The sequence below is a fragment of the Ovis aries genome, chromosome 22 (genome assembly GCF_016772045.2).
Source record: "Ovis aries strain OAR_USU_Benz2616 breed Rambouillet chromosome 22, ARS-UI_Ramb_v3.0, whole genome shotgun sequence".
Lineage (NCBI taxonomy): Eukaryota > Metazoa > Chordata > Mammalia > Artiodactyla > Bovidae > Ovis > Ovis aries.
In genome coordinates this window covers 15,912,221-15,930,454 of record NC_056075.1, presented here as the reverse complement: position 1 = coordinate 15,930,454, position 18,234 = coordinate 15,912,221, and the positions used below count along the sequence as shown (strand labels likewise).

At 38.4% G+C, this 18,234-nt stretch overlaps 1 protein-coding gene across 3 annotated transcripts in view; it reads right to left on the bottom strand.

Annotated features, from left to right (window-relative positions):
- The window catches only part of LOC101106641 (cytochrome P450 2C19-like), a 46,194-nt gene that overhangs the window by 5,435 nt on the left and 22,525 nt on the right, over positions 1–18,234 (bottom strand). For 2 of the 3 annotated variants that reach the window (XM_004020049.5, XM_027960329.3), the window contains 3 exons: positions 16,144–16,331; positions 10,680–10,821; positions 9,274–9,786 (listed from right to left, as the gene is read on the bottom strand). In XM_004020049.5, the coding sequence (XP_004020098.2) occupies positions 9,605–9,786; positions 10,680–10,821; positions 16,144–16,331 (512 nt within the window). In that variant the 3' untranslated portion in view covers positions 9,274–9,604. Of the gene's footprint in view, positions 1–2,857; positions 3,008–9,273; positions 9,787–10,679; positions 10,822–16,143; positions 16,332–18,234 lie in introns of those variants that run through there. The other variant, XM_060405034.1, reaches the window with a different exon arrangement.

The window sequence follows — 18,234 nt, the reverse complement described above, 5'->3', positions numbered from 1 at the left end:
AACTTGGAAAAGCCATGGATATTTCTTTATCTATATGTGAGTCACAGGTAAAATCTGATCTGGTGTCTTTTGTTTCACTTAATACAGAATAAAGAATTTTCAAATAGTGGAATTCGTAATATAAGCTTAAAATTAGACTCAATGTGACAAACACTTTACAGGTTATTACATCTGGTGTGGGAAGTAAATAATACTTCCCACATATTTGTTACCAAAATTCAGTAAATATGGGGCAATGTTTGCAAGTTGAAAAGAGAATCAAATTGGATTTAGAGAAGACAGGTAAGCAGGTGTTGGTAATGTTGAAATCTAGTTAAATAAAACATTTTATAATGATATTTTTGGAGAATTATGACATAGCAAATATTTATTCAAAACATATAAATCAATGCAGTGAGTACTGAAAACAGGAAATGAGAGGGTAACTTCCCTCAAAGCTCAGTTGGTAAAGAATCCACTTGCAATGCAGGAGACCCCAGTTCAATTCCTGGGTTGGGAAGATCCTCTGGAGAAGGGACAGGCTACCCACTCCAGTATTCTTGGGCTTCCCTTGTGGCTCAGTGGTAAAGAATCCACCTGCAATGTGGGAGACCTGGGTTCAATCCCTAGGTTGAGAAGATCCCCTGGAGAAGGGAAAGGCTACCCACTTCAGTATTCTGGGCTGGAGAATGCCATGGACTGCATAGTCCATGGGATAGCCAAGAATTGGACATGACTGAGTGACTTTCACTTTCGCAACAGGTAGGAAGACCAGAGGACCCCAAGTGGCAGGAAGAAATAAATTACAAATGGTGAACGTTTTTCCCCTCTCTACACAACATCCAGAAAACTAAGATCATGGTATCTGGTCCCATCACTTCATGGCAAATAGATGTGGAAACAGTGACAGACTTTTGTGTGTGGGGGGGGGGGGGGGGGGCTTCAAAATCACTGTAGATGGTGATTGCAGCCATGAAATTAAAAGATGCTTTTTCCTTGGAAGAAAACTTATGACCAACCTAGACAGCATATTAAAAAGCAGAGACATTGCTTTTTAGGTGGACAAAAGTCCACCTAGTCAAATTTATGGTTTTTCCAATAGTCATGTATAGATATGAGAGTTGGACTATAAAGAAAGCTGAGCCCCAAAGAATTGATGCTTTTGAACTGTGGTGTTGGAGAAGACCCTTGAGAGTCCCTTGGACTGCAAGCAGATCCAACCAGTCCATCCTAAAGGAAATCAGTCCTGAATGTTCATTGAAAGGACTGATGCTGAAGCTGAAACCCCAATACTTTGGCTGCCTGATGCGAAGAACTGAGTCATTTGAAAAGATCCTGATGCTGGGAAAGATTGAAGGCAGGAATAGAAGGGGACAGTGGAAGATGAGATGGTTGGATGACATCACCAACCCAATGGACGTGAGTCTGAGTAAACTCCGGGAGTTGGACAGGGAGGCCTGACGTGCTGCAGTTCATGGGGTTGCAGAGTCGGACACGACTGAGTGACTGAACTGACTGACTGACTGACTGACACAAAATTAAAAGAGGCTTCTTCTAATTCTGTGTTGGCACACCTGGTTCTGCCTTGAGCTAACTGATGCTTTTTTCTTATGGAAATGATTTTCTTAAGCTATGTTAGAGAAACTATGTTTTGGAATCTGCCTTTCTTCAAAATGGTTCTGCCTAAGACTAATTTTTTTTCTTTTCTCAAACCTTGGGCTGATAATGGCTCAACAAGCTAGTATTCCTGTCAATTGTTTTATGGCTGAGGGATGATGACACACATCGTGCCATCCTATGTCAAAAATGCATACTGTGGAAGAGGGGTCTGGTGAAACTCCCTCAGCCTTGAGGTGTCTCTCTTATCTGATTAATAGCTTTCTAACAGGCATAAAGTCAGTTCAGTTCAGCTCAGTTCAGTTCAGTTGCTCAATCATGTCCATCCCTTTGTCACCCCATGGACTGCAGCACTCAAGGCCTCCCTGTCCATCACCAACTCCTGCAGTTCACTAAAACTCACGTCCATTGAGTCAGTGATGCCATCCAACCATCTCAATCTCTGTCGTCTCCTTCTCCTCCCGCATAAAACACCTTGCTAAAAACTTGCAAGGGGGCACTCTTTCTGTCCCCTTCTGATGTCTATGTCAGAAGCTTTCCCTATCTCTATTATACTTTCCCTATCTCTATTATACTTTCCCTATCTCTAAAACTCTGCTATTCAAAAGCTCCAAGTAGTCAAGCCTTGTCTGACCCCAGGTCAAAGTTCTCCTCTGGAGGTCATGAATCCTGGCCTAACACACAGTTTGCAGTAGCAACCTTTCAATAAGAAATGCTGATATTTTCTAGCAAGTGTGGCTAGAACAATTCTATCAGTCAGAAGTGTAGCTTTGGGCCCTGCACATACTCTCAGCCATTTCTGTGAGGCTGAACATATAAATATATGACATGACATTTGTTCATGCTCCATAAGAGTATGTGGAGGTCATTCCCACCCTGTCAAGTTAACAAGTATTCCCTATTGAAAGGCTCTGAAATAGACAACCCATATTTATGCAATGAAAAATATTGTTCTCTGAGTTTTTCAGGAAATGATTTAAAACTATTCTTTGTGATTTCTGATGGTGAAAACAAAGTTCAGGAGAAAGTATAAGTATATTACCTCTAAACCCACACTGTGTGCACAACCATGAGTGTACGACAATCAGCATGGCTACACAAAAGCTCCCTTGGCTTCCTCTTCTTCACACCCCTCCCTTCCAAAGAAGGGCTGCAATCATGATCCATAGGAAAGATGTGGCCACTCCTGAAATGTTTCCAAGGGCGTCACTGGAGAAGAGAGCAGTGTAAGGTCATAGTTACAGAATACAGCATCACCCACCATTGGTTTTTCTCAACTCCTCCACAAGGCAGCACGCTTCCTCTTGAACACGGTTCTCAATGTTCCTCTTCCCCATCCCAAAATTCTGCAGGATCATGAGGGAGAAGTACTGGGTCTCTTTCCAATTCTTCCCATTGCTGAAAATGATTCCTACACCAGGAAAAGAAACAGAAACTAGCAGGGAAAGAGGAGTGACCTGACAGTGGGCAGCCTTTCTGGTGGATCAAACTCTGATGGAATGCTCCTCAAATTCCTCTTTTCCATCCTCCCAACCCCTATTGCCTGGAGCTTCCCTGATAGCTCAGTTGGTAAAGAATCCACCTGCAATGTGGGAGACCAGGGTTCAATCCCTGGGTTGGGAAGATCCACTGGAGAAGTGATAGGTTACCCACTCCAGTATTCTTGGGCTTCCCTTGTGGCTCAGCTGGTAAAGTATCCACCTGCAATGCAGAAGACCTGGGTTCGATCCCTGGGTTGGGAAGACCCCCTGGAGAAGGGAAAGGCTACCCACTCCGATATTCTGGCCTAAAGAATTCCATGAACTCTGCAGTCCATGGGGTCACAAAGAGTTGGACACGACCGAGCGACTTTCAGTTTCACCTCTATTGCCAACGCAGAGCATGCGCACATGCACACCTACCATGTCCTTTTCTAGTTTTGTCATTCACTGGGAAAATGTATCTTCCAGAAAACTCCTCTCCCAGATCAATCAGTGCTTCCTGCAGGGCTTCATATCCATGCAAGACCACCATGGGTTTCATGCTAAAATACACAGTGAATACAGGGCCACAGATTTTTGAGAGCTGGGAATGGAGATGCTTGTAATAGCCAAAGAAGTCTATATGTGATTTTATAATGTGCCCGATGCAAAATGTAATATCATCCTACAATTATGCTTTGATTCTGCTACATACAGCATAAAATGTTCCTGAATTTAATACATAAATATGATGGTGATTGCTCCAGCTTCCACTAATGAATGAACTGCAATGCCAGGCAAAGGCCCAAGTAACTGGTACAGAGATTACAATTAATCCTCATATCAGCACCTTCAGCAGATTTATTTGCCCCACTTATAAATAAGGAAACTGAGGTCAAGGAATAGCAATTAATTTCCAATCCCGACAGTGACTAGACAGAGGATTCATATTTGAAACTCTTCTTGTTCAACTTTTGATTCTTGAGCAATATATCAATCATCAAAGCCCACCGTTAAACGAATAGCCGGCTGACTGCTTCAGAGTTACATATAGAATTCTTTCCATGAGAATTCTGATTCCCTAGTCCACAGGGTTGCAAACAGTTGGATATGCCTGAACTGACCTAGCATGCATGCATGCATGATGAATACTATGATTATATTTTGAAGTATGGTTGATTTATAATACTGTGTTGTAAAACTACAACAACTAGTCTCAAGAGTACTGCAAATTGATTCAATTATATATATATGACATATATTATTTTTTCAAATTCTGTTTCATTATAGGCCATTACAAAATACTAAATATACTACAATTCTGTATTTTAAAAAATAAGTTCAAATAATTCTAATGCCCAGCCTAGTTTGAGATCCACTGGTGTCGCTAACACAGAAAGAAAGGAAGCATCATGGAGGCAGTGCCAGGAATGCTGCATCCCACAGAAGAGCAACATTTTGCACCCTGCACCATCCACAAGGTGCAGATGGCAGCTTCCTCCAGAATCCCAGTGAATGCTGCTGCTGCCAGCTGGACTCTAACTAATGACTTCTTTCACTGATGCATGCAGAGCTATTTCCTTAATGCCAAGCACAATGTGATTCTTCAGAAAAGTTCTATTTTCACGGCTGTCTGAACAAAACACACAGCTTATATAGTGCACATCTTTTGCAAGGAAATTTTTTATCACCAACCATTTCATTTACCAATTACCTTCAGCCCCAAATCATAGCAAATTGTTGTGAAACAAAGAAGGGAAGCAACACTCACACTTTAGACACTTTATTATTTTGATTCTGTCATACAAAAAGCTGTGTTCCTCTACTCAAAAAGCACATTGCTTCTCTATTTATGACAGTGACAGTTAAAAAGCAAGAGAAATATCAAAGTTTATAGAAGTAATGTGACTTATGTTAACAGTTTGCCCATAAAAATATTTATTATTTTTTAGTTGAGCGCAATTTACTTACTGTTTGCAAGCCACTGGTGGTGGTGGTTTAGTCACTAAGTCGTGTCCAACTCTTGGAACTCCATGGACTGTAGCCTGCCAGGCTTTTGTGTCCATGGGATTCTCCAGGTAAGAATACTAAAGTGGGTTGCCATTTCCTCTTCCAAGGGATCTTCCTGACCCAGGGATCGAACCCGCCTCTCCTGCATTGGCAGGTGGATTCTTTACCACTGAGCTACCACAGAAACCCAACATTACAGTTGTGGTTGTTCAGTCGCTAAGTCATGTCTGACTCTTTTCAACTCCATGAACTATAGCACACCGGGACTCCCTGTCCTCCATTATCTCTAGGAGTTTGCTCAAGTTCATGTCCATTAAGTTGGTAATGCTATCTAAACATCTCACCCTCTTCTGCCCTCTTCTTTTGCCTTCAAAATGATGACATATTTAAGGAAATAAACATGGAGTAACTGTGGGAAATCATTGTGGATGTAATTTCAGACATGTTCCTGCATCACTGACTATTTCAATTCTGAACTGTGTCAAACTCAAGTACTCCACTAGCCATTTTCAAAATGATATAGACTAGTAGCTGTTAACTGCAAGTTTGTAGTTTCAAAACTGCCTGCTTCACAACTATTCAATCATTTCAAACACAACCAATCCTCGCTTAACAAGAATCTTTACATCTTGCCGTCTCCAATCCTCATATTTTTTTCTGGCTCAAAATAACACTAATTTATTATATTACAATTCTAGAGGTCACAAGTCTGAAAATTAAGGTGTTGACAGGGCTGCATTCCTCCTGGAGGCTCTCAGGAGAATCCATTTCCTTATCTTTTCCAGTTTCTAGAGGCTACCTGCATTCCTTGGCTCATGACCACCTCCTCCTTTGTCAAGGTCAGGAGCACAGCATCTTCAAAGCTCTTTGATCCCCTTGACCTCCTCCTTCAGGGACTCTTGTGATTCCACTGGGTGTGCCAGGCAATCCAAGATTATTTTTCTAGTCTCAAAATACTTACTCTTTAAAATTCTTAAGTTTTTGTACAATTTTTAAAGGTTACTTTCCCTTAACAATTATTACAAAATATCCAATCCTAATTCTTGAAACAATTTTCCATTTTTGCCTTTATAAAGTTTCACATTTTGTAGTCTGGAAGAATACAGTTTAAGTGTTTTTTGGATCTGTGTGTCCTGAGCAGCAGTCCAAACAAATCCCAAATAAACACTTCATGATTTCAACCAGATCTCCATTCTGGGAATTCATAATTAACAATAATAAAATTTAAACCTTTTAAACAACCAAAGACATATAAAACCAACTATATAAGTAAAAGTACATGACTTTACCTTGAAATCTCAAATCTAAATTTGTATAATTCTTTTTGATTTCACATATAAGTGCTATCATATAGTATTTTTCTTTCTCTAACTTATTTCAGTAAGCATACTATTCTTTAGGAACATTCACCATCCTGCAATTGGCAGAATTTCATTCTTTCTATGCCTGAGTAATAGTCCATTGTATGTTTATACTACATCTTCTTTTCTGTCTGTTAATGGATCCTGGGTTGCTTCTATGACTTGACTTATAAGTAGTGCTTCTATGAACACTGGGCTGCATGTATCTCTTTGAATTACTGTTTTCATTTTCCTTGGCTATATACCCAGGGGTGGAATTGCTGGATCATATGGTAGTTCTATTATTAGTTTTTAAGCACACTCCTTACTGTTTTCCATAGTGCCTGCACCACTTTGTGTTCCCACCAATAGTGTACAAGAGTTCTCTCTTTTCTCTTCCTCTCTCCAACACTTGTTCTTTGTAGTCTTTTTGATGATAGCCATTTTGACAGGTGTGAGGTGATTTCTCATTGTCATTCTGATTTGCATTTTTCTGATGATTAGCAGGTCAGGAAGAAACAGTTAGAACTGGACATGGAACAAAAGACTGGTTCCAAATGGGAAAAGGAGTACCTCAAGATTGTATATTGTCACCCTGCTTATTTAACTTCTATGCAGAGTACATCATGAGAAACACTGGGCTGGAAGAAGCACAAGCTGGAATCAAGATTGCTGGGAGAAATATCAATAACCTCAGATATGCAGATGACACCATCCTTATGGAAGAAAGTGAAGAGGAACTAAAAGCCTCTTGATGAAAGTGGAGGAGGAGAGTGAAAAAGTTGGCTTAAAGCTCAACATTCAGAAAACGAAGATCATAGCATCTGGTCCCATCACTTCATGGCAAATAGATGGGGAAACAGGGGAAACAGTGTCAGACTATTTGGGGGGGGGGGGCTCCAAAATAACTGCAGATAGTGATTGCAGCCATGAAATTAAAAGGCACTCCTTGGAAGGAAAGTTAGAACCAGCCTACACAGCATATTCAAAAGCAGAGACATTACTTTGCCAACAAAGGTCCATCTAGTCAAGGTTATGGTTTTTCCAGTGGTCTTGTATGGATGTGAGAGTTGGACTGTGAAGAAAGCTGAGTGCCGAAGAATTGATGCTTTTGAACAGTGGTGTTGGAGAAGACTCTTGAGAGTTCCTTGGACTGCAAGGAGATCCAACCAGTCCATCCTAAAGGAGATCAGTCCTGGGTGTTCATTGGAAGGACTGATGCCAAAGCTGAAACTCCAATACGCTGGCCACCTCATGCGAAGAGTTGACTTATTGGAAAAGACCCTGATGCTGGGAGGGATTGGGGGCAAGAGGAGAAGGGGACAACAGAGGATGAGAAGGCTGGATGGCATCACCGACTCAATGGACATGGGTTTGGGTAGACTCCGGGAGTTGGTGATGGACAGGGAGGCCTGGCATGCTGTGATTCATGAGGTCACAAAGAGTCGGACATGACTGAGTGACTGCACTGAACTGAACGGAACTGATGATTAGCAATGTCGAACATCTTTTCATGTGCCTGGTAGCCATCAGTATTGCAGAAAGACATTTCTTTAAAAAGTCTATTCATATCTTCTACCATTTTAAAAGAATTGCTTGTTTGATATTGAGTTGTATGAGTTGTTTATGTATTTTGGATATTAACCCCTATTGGTCATATTATTTGTAAATATTTTCTCTAACTCTGAAGGTTGTCTTTTTTCTGATGACATCTTTTGTTGTATGAAGTTTTTATGTTTAATTCAGTTCATTTGTTCATTTTTGCTTTTATTTCTTTTGCCTTATGAGACCAATCCAAAAAAAGAATATTGCTATAATTTATGTCAAAGAGTGTTCTATGTTTTCTTCTTTGGGTTTCATTGTTTCTGGTCTTACATTTAGGTCTCTCATCAATTTTAAAGTTTCTTTTGTGTATGGTGTAAGTAAATGTTCTAATTTCATTATTTACATGTAGTGCCACGTTTTCCCAGTACCACTTATGGAAGATACTGTCTTTTCACTATTGTATATACTTGCCTCCTTTGTCATAGGTTAATTGACCACATGTGCCTGAGTTTATTTCTGAGCTCTCTGTTCTTTTCCATTGCTCTGTCTGTGCTTATGCCATACCATGCTATTTTGATTACTGTAGCCTTGTAGTATAGTTTGAAATCTGGGAGCTTCATTCTTTTTTCTCAAGAGTGCTTTGGCAATTCATGGTCTTTTGTTGTTCTACATGAAGCTTAAAATTGTTACAGTGCTGTGGAAAATTTCAAGGGTATTTTGATAGGGATTACATTAAATACATAGATTGCTTTGGGTAGTATAAATATTTTCACAACATTTTTTGCCAGTCCAATAGCTTCATTGTATAGTTTGAGATCAGAAAGTATAATGCCTCTGGCTTTGTTCTTCTTTCTCAGGATTGCTTTGGCTCTTCAAGGGTCTTTTTGGTTACATACAAATTTTAGCATTCTCTATTTCTGCTGTTCATAATACTCCATTATGCTTTCAAAACCCATGGCATCAAAGAGATGGTCCCTCTTTTAATTACAACTGGTGAAATTTATGTTCTCTCTCGTTTTGGAGAGAGATTGGCTATAGGTGATTTCTTATACACAATCTCATTGATTTCTGTTCTGATTTTTAATTGTAGTTTTCTGTGTCTGACTTTTAATTGTTCACTATCACTGATCTCAATATTCCTTACAGGATTTAAACCAAATCTCAAATAAGTACATTACAAGCATTCAAGGGAGATTTTCTGCTCTCATTCCCTCTGTCCTCCTCTGTGTATATCACTATAATGCCCAGCATGACATCTTTGCCTTTTTTTCCTTTCTTACTTGCACTATGCACAAAAGAAGGAAAGACTGAGAAGTGGCTCATCAGATTCTGCTTTTTTATTAGAAACATGTACTGGAGAAATAGGTCTCATTGGCACACACTAATCATCGTGCATTACTTTATACTGAGTACATGGAACTAAGTACACACTACTACTTAATATTAGATATGTATCAGCATATGTGATGGGCAATACAAATGTTACAGGATAGGGAGAATAGCAGATATATTTCTGTAGTGAAATTGCACAGGGAATGAGAAGAGGTCAGAGATGTGTTCTCAGGAAAGATTAACATGACACTGGTGAACAATGCTCCCATGAAAGGGAGTTAAAGACAATACCACTGAGAAAACTGTATAATCTAGCATTCTTCATACAGGAATGAAGCAGACCTGGTAAGGAGGTGGCACATTAGCTATTCCAGTAACAGCTGGGGTGGTGTCGATGTCCTTTGGGTCAACCAGAGATTTCAAGGTAAATTTCTGTAAAATTGTGGTCAGGAATAAAAACAGCTCCATGCGGGCCAGGCCCTCTCCCACACAAACCCGTTTTCCTGAAAATAACAAACATAGAGAGTACATACTCCTTGAACACTGTGTTTCTGGCTGCCAGAAACAGACTATGCAGTAACTTTTTGTTGAATGTTTGAATGGATGGATGGAAGGCAAATGGTTAGATAGACAGATGGACAAAGGGTAGACACTCATGCTATCCATCTAACATCTAATCTTAACAGGTATCCTTCTCTCAGCAGATATTTATTGAGTTATCAGCACTATACCGCATACTTCATTAAGTGTATTATAACTCCATTTTGACATTTTCAAGGTTCCATCAATTTTTTTTCCCAGAAATACTCATATATTGGTTGTATTTTGTTTCTGGTGATGGTCCAATGTCTTTCTTTCCATTCTATACAACCTCTATTCTCTGCTGGAAGTATATCAAATCTACATCGACCTTGAAGTTTTAAAGCTTTATAACACAGAGTTACTTTTGTCTAAGATGCACTTCTCTTGTATTTTCAGAATGTAGCTTAAATTTTATTTCTGAATTAGAAAGAACTGGGTCACCTCTCCAAAGCTCCAATAATCCACTCCAAAAATGAGGATGTCTCATAGGGAGGGAAAGTGTCTCATTATGGAAAAAGAGCATTTTGACCAAGCCCAGAGTGTGCACTATGGAAGTTCCAAAGGATGCCCAAAGGCACCTTGTCCACTGAAAGTGAAAGTCACTCAGTAGTGTCTGACTCTTCGCAACCCATGTGCTGTCCATGGAATTCTCTAGGCCAGAATACTGGAGTAGGTAGTCTTTCCCTTCTCCAGGGGATCTTCCCAAACCAGGGATTGAACCCTGGTCTCCCTCATTGTAGGTGGATTATTTACCCACTGAGCCACAAGGGAAACTTGTCCACCTGAAGCAATGAAAAAAATAAATGTGTGTTACCTGCTGAGAAAGCCATGAAATAGTCACTCTTCCTAAAGTTGCCATTCTCATCCAGGAAGTGGCCAGGGTCAAATACCTCTGGGTTGGGGAATTCTTTGTCATCATATAGCACAGAAGTCAGTGATGTTAATATATCTGTGCCCTGGAAAGAACAGATGAAGATAAACTAAACTATGAAGAAGTCACAGAGCTAGAACTGCTGAAAATCACTTAGTCCAATCTTAGGATCAATAGATGATTAATTTTGGTTCAAAGAAGGTCAGTGGCATTTTGAGTCAGACAGAACAAGTAATAAGGATAAGTTTAAGACTAGTGGTGGTGATGCTGCCAAAATGAACACTGGCAGCATCTGAAATACTCAGTACATGGGTCCTAGAACTTATGAATCCATTCTGCTAATCACCGCAGTAGGACATGGTATCTGCCCCCACCAGCTGCTTTATCATTTCAATTTTTACTCATCTCATATGTGGATTATGGTTTAATATGGAAGTCTCTATTGTGCTTGAAATATCTCAAATTATCTGTTTGTATGGTTTTTGCAAACAGGCATTTGATCTAATACAAAATAACCCCTTCTATAATAACAATGTAAGTACAGTAACAAATATTATTGGTTACCATTGACATGCAGATTGTTTGTCTTTATTTTAAAATATAGGGCAGACTTCATCATAGATTAATCCTAGATTTGAAACACAGAAAGGACTGTAAAATTCACAAAATCATTTCACAGCAATTCAGCTTATGATCATTAGTTTAAGCAAGTTTCATCTATTAACACGAAAACTGTTGAGTAAATGATTGAGAAGAAAGATACAAATCTATAAAGTACCAGGTAATCTTTTATCAATTAAATGTGAAAAAAGGACCTGTGTCATGGAGTAATCTGGCAGATACCACTTTATCATGTGACCAACACTGCATAATCAATAATGGGATAACTCATATATGTACCTTCACCTCCCCAGTGAATTTCAGTGGGAAATACAAAGCACCCATATAGTTGAAATCGTAACTGGAATCTATGTCCAGAAAACAATCACACAAAACCAGCCTGAGGTATATTTCACAGGACTATTAAATTGTACTCTTCACAGAGTTGCTGCTGCTGCTGCTGCTAAGTCGCTTCAATCGTGTCCAACTCTGTGTGACCCCATAGACGGCAGCCCACCAGGCTCCCCCATCCCTGGGATTCTCCAGGCAAGAACACTGGAGTGGGTTGCCATTTCCTTCTCCAATGCAAGAAAGTGAAAAGTGAAAGTGAAGTCGCTCAGTCGTGCCCGACTCTCAGCGACCCCATGGACTGCAGCCTGCCAGGCTCCTCCGTCCATGGGATTTTCCAGGCAAGAGTACTGGAGTGGTGTGCCATCGCCTTCTCCCTTCACAGAGTTAAAATGTACTAAAAGAAAACAAAGAGGGCAAACAAAACTAGTAACAGGAGAGAACAGGGAGACCAAGGAAAAGATATTCAAATTATAATCTTGTTTCCAGGCTGGACACTGATTTTCAAAGAAAAAAAGCCATAAAGTTTATTCCAGAAAAATTAGGAAATTTTTAATATAGGCTGTACACTAGATAATATTATTCTATCAATGATAACTCTTCAGTATAATTGCTATTATTGTTCTGTATACAAAAATTGCTATTTTGAGCTACACATACTGAAATAGAGAAGTGTAGAAAAGTAGATGGATAGATTGATAAATGAATATTGTGGAAGAAATTTTTACATACTGAGGTATGGAGAAGTCGTTCTAGCTTATAAACTTGAATTTAACTTAAATTTTATGCTAACTAGAACATCCTGTTTGTGGCCTATCAAACATACACACTAATTATTAAGAAAATGTGAATCAAACAGAAATAAAGAATGTCCATATTAAAAATAAAGATTAAATGCCTCCTTTCTGGGACACCAATGTTGAAACTCTTGCAACGAGAAGACTCCTTTCTCAGGTGCCAAGGCCATACCAACTCGCTGTGCATATGTTGATAATGTTTTCTTGAAACCTTATAAGAATGTATCTCTGGCTTCCTTGTATTCTTTGCTCTGACAAGGTATACAACTGTGTGGATAAACCATACCTTTCCAGAGCAGTTCCTCAGAGTTACCTGAGAGGTTGTCTTTTGGGCTATAATCCTCAGTTTGGCTCAAATAAAACTCTTTTCTATTCCTATTATAGATTGTTTATTGATTATCTCTCAACACTGCAAAAGCAGGTAAATATACAAATTCACGTATAACATACATATGAACATGTTTTTAATGTTCTATGTTTAAAAAATAATTAATGCAAACTTGGGGAAATCTTCCATCCCCTAAGGTTATCATATAAAAGGTATACAACTCTTTATTATTCCCTTGTTTGTGTTTATATAAGAAATAAATAAAACATTTAAGATAACAAAAAAGGTACAAAAGGCAATACTTTCAGCAAATGCTGCTCTGCTCAAACAAATGCATATTTCATAGAGAAATAAAAGAAGCATAATCATTACTCTTTGTCATAAGTAAAAATTACCTGCATGAACCATCATCTAAATGTAAGCACTAAAATTATGAAGTTTATAAGGGTAAATCTTTCAGACTCTGTACTGGGAAACCTTCTTTAGATAAACAAACAAACAAAACAATCCCACACATCAATCTTACAGCATTGCAAAATGTTCTTTTAGACAGTCTTACATACTAACAAATATCAACCTATGTGCAAATATGGTCTTAGTACAAACAATGACCTAAGTATTTTAAATGCAAAATACTAACACATATATATGGAATTTAGAAAGATGGCAATGACGACCCTGTATGCAAGACAGCAAAAAAGACACAGATGTGTATAGCGGACTTTTGGACTCAGAAGGAGAGAGAGAGGGTCGGATGATTTGGGAGAATGTCATTGAAACATGTATACTATCATGTAAGAATCAAATCACCAGTCTATGTCCGATGCAGGATACAGCATGCTTGGGGCTGGTGCATGGGGATGACCCAGAGGGATGTTGTGGGGAGGGAGGTGGGAGGGGGTTCATGTTTGGGATCGCATGTACACCCGTGGTAGATTCATGTCAATGTATGGCAAAACCAATACAGTATTGTAAAGTAAAATAAAGTAAAAATAAAAATTAAAAAAAAATTTACATGTAAACAAAAAATGCAAAATAATCAAGGAAGACACTTTGTGACACATGGGAATTATATACAATCTAAATTTCTGCTTCCAAAAAGACAGGGATATAGCTATTGTTGTTTGTTTAATATGTCCTTGACTGCTTCCATGCTACAACAGCAGAAGTGTACAAAAGGATACAAAAGGCATCAAACACTTCAAAGCTTCAAATTCTGAAATACTTACACTTTGAAGTATGACATAAATACTGTAACACTCCTATCTTAGAGCATTCTCCCAGTTAGCCCAGTGGCTCCAGCCTTGGATAAAACTAATCACTTACATGATTGGTAAAAAGGTGTAACAGAATCAGCCTCCTAATAATCTTATTGGAAAAGACCTTGATGCTGGGAAAGATTGAAGGCAGAAGCAGAAGAGGGCAGCAGAGGATGAGATGGTTAGACAGCATCACCGACTTAATGGGCATGAAGTTAAGGAAACCGTAAGGAGTGAGGGATGGCAGAGCTTGCTGTGCTGCAGGCCATGGGGTCACAAAGAACTGGATGTGACTTAGTGACTAAACAAGAATGAAACTCACTATTTATGTTTCTACACTGGGAGGACTATGCAGAAGGGGATGGTCATCCCCAGTATTTGGTAATAGACGTATGACAATATAATGGTCATTTCCTAATACAGTGGATGTGAGAGATGGGCCACTCCATTCTAGTACAGTGTTTCCCACATACGTAGAAATAAGAAGAGAAACAAGCTTGATCAATTATTACCTTAGACCCCAACGTCACAAAAGAAAAGTCTTCTCTCAGTATGTCCTTTGGTTAAAAAAAGTAGTAGACTTGAAGTTCTAACCCTTGTATCAAAACTGCAATCACTGAGACAAGTCTCACAATCTAGTAAAATCATCAATTCTGTCTTCTCCAAGGATTGGCACTAGTACTTGTACCTTAAGAATCTCATTGCTTTCTTTCCTCAATAAAATATAAATTTTAGTTATATCATTTTATAATTTTAATAATACTATGTCTTGGCTTCAAGTAGATAAGAGAAGTTTTCAGCACACAACTAGAAAGTCTGAACATATACAGATATTCTGTGTTAGAGAGCATGAGAAATCTGCTAAGACAAAAATTTGTCTCAATATTCCAAAGTTTGGAGTACCTCAAAGAGGAAAGCTGACTCCTAAAGTTAATATTAGTCTCTGTCAGTGTTCAAATTTTACTCAAAATACTCAAAATGGGAGAGGTTACATCATTCCATCTGCCAAGGAGGAGAGGGATAGACCCTTTCTGGAAGAAAATAAATAACATCTGAACTCTGCATTTTTTCATTTGTAAAAATTGGTATTTAACCAAAAGTAACTAAGCATTTCAAAGACACAACTAAGTGGCCAAAGGTAGAAGTGAGGAAAACAATAAATATATACCCACACTATGAAACATTTCTCACCTAATTATATCATGCCAGCATGATTTTTAAAACAGAAATCCAATGAAAAAATGTTGAGGAAGAAAAGTTGTAAACCAAAAATCTCATACCATAATCAGTAAAGTCTTGAACAGAATATAGCAAAAGAAATCCAACTGCATATATATATATATATATATGTGTGTGTGTATATATATATTTATAATAGGTATATTCAGTGGGAAAAGTGAGGTCAATGTATACAACCATACCAATAAGTACAGATATTGATTTGAAAAAATATATATACATGTACACAGCTAAAAATAGCATTAAAAATGAGAACATATTTTCTACTCTGATTCTTTAAAAAGTATGTAGCAAAATGTACATAAAAATCATTATCAATAGTAAAATGTTAACTGCCATTCTACTGAGATAAGAAATGAAAACAAGGTTAAAAGAAAGTTATTAGCCCAGACAGCATGACAATGTATAGAGAAACTGCAGTTAATCTAGAGGGAAATTTTAAACACTGATTTTAAATTTGGCAAGATTGCTTCATATAAAGTTATTAAAATGATAAAATCAGTTATATTTTCAATCCAGATAGCAAAGTGGAAAAGGCATTTTGAAACAACAATAAGCACCTAAGGGGAAAAAAAGGATTCATTGGAAATGTAAACAGTTAACTTTCATCAAACCAAATAAAAGAAACAGAAAATTTGGAAGTCTTGCACTGCTAGCTGTCAAATCTGTTATAAAGCTTACAGACTAAACTGGAAAAAAACACACAATTCATCAAGCCTGCACACAAATGATTACTTATACTTCTTTTGTCTTGCTTTCATAGAGGATGGCACACAAACTCTCTAAAATGGGAACTTCAGTACCACCGAGGTCAATATAAGAGAAACCAATGTTACCTTGGGGATGAGGTAGTTTCTGAATTTTACGTCACAGTTCACAGCATGAGGTACACTCGTGGGAGCCAGGTCAATGTATCTCTGGATCTCATGCACCACAGCATCCATGTAGGGCATGCGGGTCCTGTCCTGCATGCAGGGGCTCCGGTGTCTGCCAATCACGTGGTCAATCTCTTCCTGGATCTTAGCTGATAAGAGATAAGCAAGACTGAAGAAGAAAAAAATGCACACCACATTTGCACAGCAATTCAGGGATATATGATGCTTCATGAAGGCATCCCAACAGCATTATACAGTTAAGTTATATGCTCAGAAATGCACCTCGACATGGAGAGAGAATTGCCATAATACAAATACATGTAAGTCTCTGACAAGCTAGACTTAAGATATAGCTAAACAGACTTATATGTTAGCATACACAATAATAGAAGCAGAAATGATAAAATGTTTGAAAATAAAAACACAACACAAGGTCAAGAAACTAAAGTCGTTGGAGGGAAAAAAACAAGAATCTATTAATGTTATATCAAAATAATATGTGGACTGAAAAGGTAAGTTATATGTGTTTGCGTGCATTTGGGTATTATATGTGTGCAATATGCAGTGCTGCTCTCTTCCTCCAATTGCCAAATGCTGTCACTTTCAACATTCTAGTGGTTTCTTCTGAAATTTTTGTCCTATTTCTAATCAATGACCCTGCTTCTATTTTTTACGTACAGATTTTTAAACAATATCTGATTTCCTGGTATGAGGGTTGAGAATTTACATCTCTACAGTCACCTCATACAAAACACACACACAAATCCCCTTACTCCACTTTCAATATATTTACACCATAATTTTTAGCTCTTAAAACATTCATTTTAACATCATTCTGACTAAATAAACAATGCTCACTCTTAAGAAAACTATGATTATGCTTCCTTTTGGTACTTTCTTGGACCTTACTATGTTTCTTTAATTCAGTTCATAAAACTCCGTACCCTGATTTAGGATTCTTTCCAAATACTGAGGTAGATGTTTCAAACTCCTAATAATAATTTCCCTACTATTCGGAAGCCACAAACAATCCATCACCTTTTGTCTTTTGTTCTTGGCATCTCCCTTCATACCTGCTTTATCCACCTGATCCACTTAGAAGTGGACATTTACCAGGCCTGCTATCTAGCAACAGCCCTGACACTTTTTCTGCTTCAAGAGTTCTCAAGATTCCTGAAGCCCATGACTTCCTCTGACATGACTTCAGGTATTTGAATATGAAAGTCTGATAGTTGACTTGAATTCTGATGCCTTAGTGAACTCTAATCCTTTATCTATGACATGCTACATCTCTCTGAAAGTTTTTTTTATTTTCTCTTTTATTCTGGTGTTCTGAAATTTCATGACCTGTGTCATGGGTGGAAATTTTTATTTCATTCACTCTGCTAGACATGTCGAGAGAATTTTCTATCTGCATGGTAAAATTTGGAGGTCTTTTCTCCACAGTGCTCACTCTCGGGAGTTTTTCTCTGGCTGCTCAAATTCAGAAAGCAGGATGGAGAAAGGAGGTAAAAGTCCCTGAATTCAAGAAAAGAGGATTTTTCCCTAACCTTTCCTCCAAGTTGTGACCTCACTCTTTGCCCCTGTCTCTGACCAGTATCCTAAGTGTAAAGCCTCTTAGTTTCAGTTTCTCTAGGCAAAAAGCTCCTCTCATCCTACTGGGGAAAGAATGACCTGATAAAAGGAGCTGTCAAAGGGTCATGCTATCTCAAATCTTGAAAAATGATGCTGTGAAAGTGCTGCACTCAATATGCCAGCAAATTTGGAAAACTCAGCAGTGGTCACAGGACTGGAAAAGTCAGTTTTCATTCCAATCCCAAAGAAAGGCAATGCCAAAGAATGCTCAAGAATGCTCAAACTACCACACAATTGCACTCATCTCACACGCTACTAAAGTAATGCTCAAAATTCTCCAAGCCAGGCTTCAGCAATACATGAACTGTGAACTTCCTGATTTTCAAGCTGGTTTTAGAAAAGGCAGAGGAACCAGAGATCAAATTGCCAACATCCGCTGGATCATGGAAAAAGCAAGAGAGTTCCAGAAATACATTT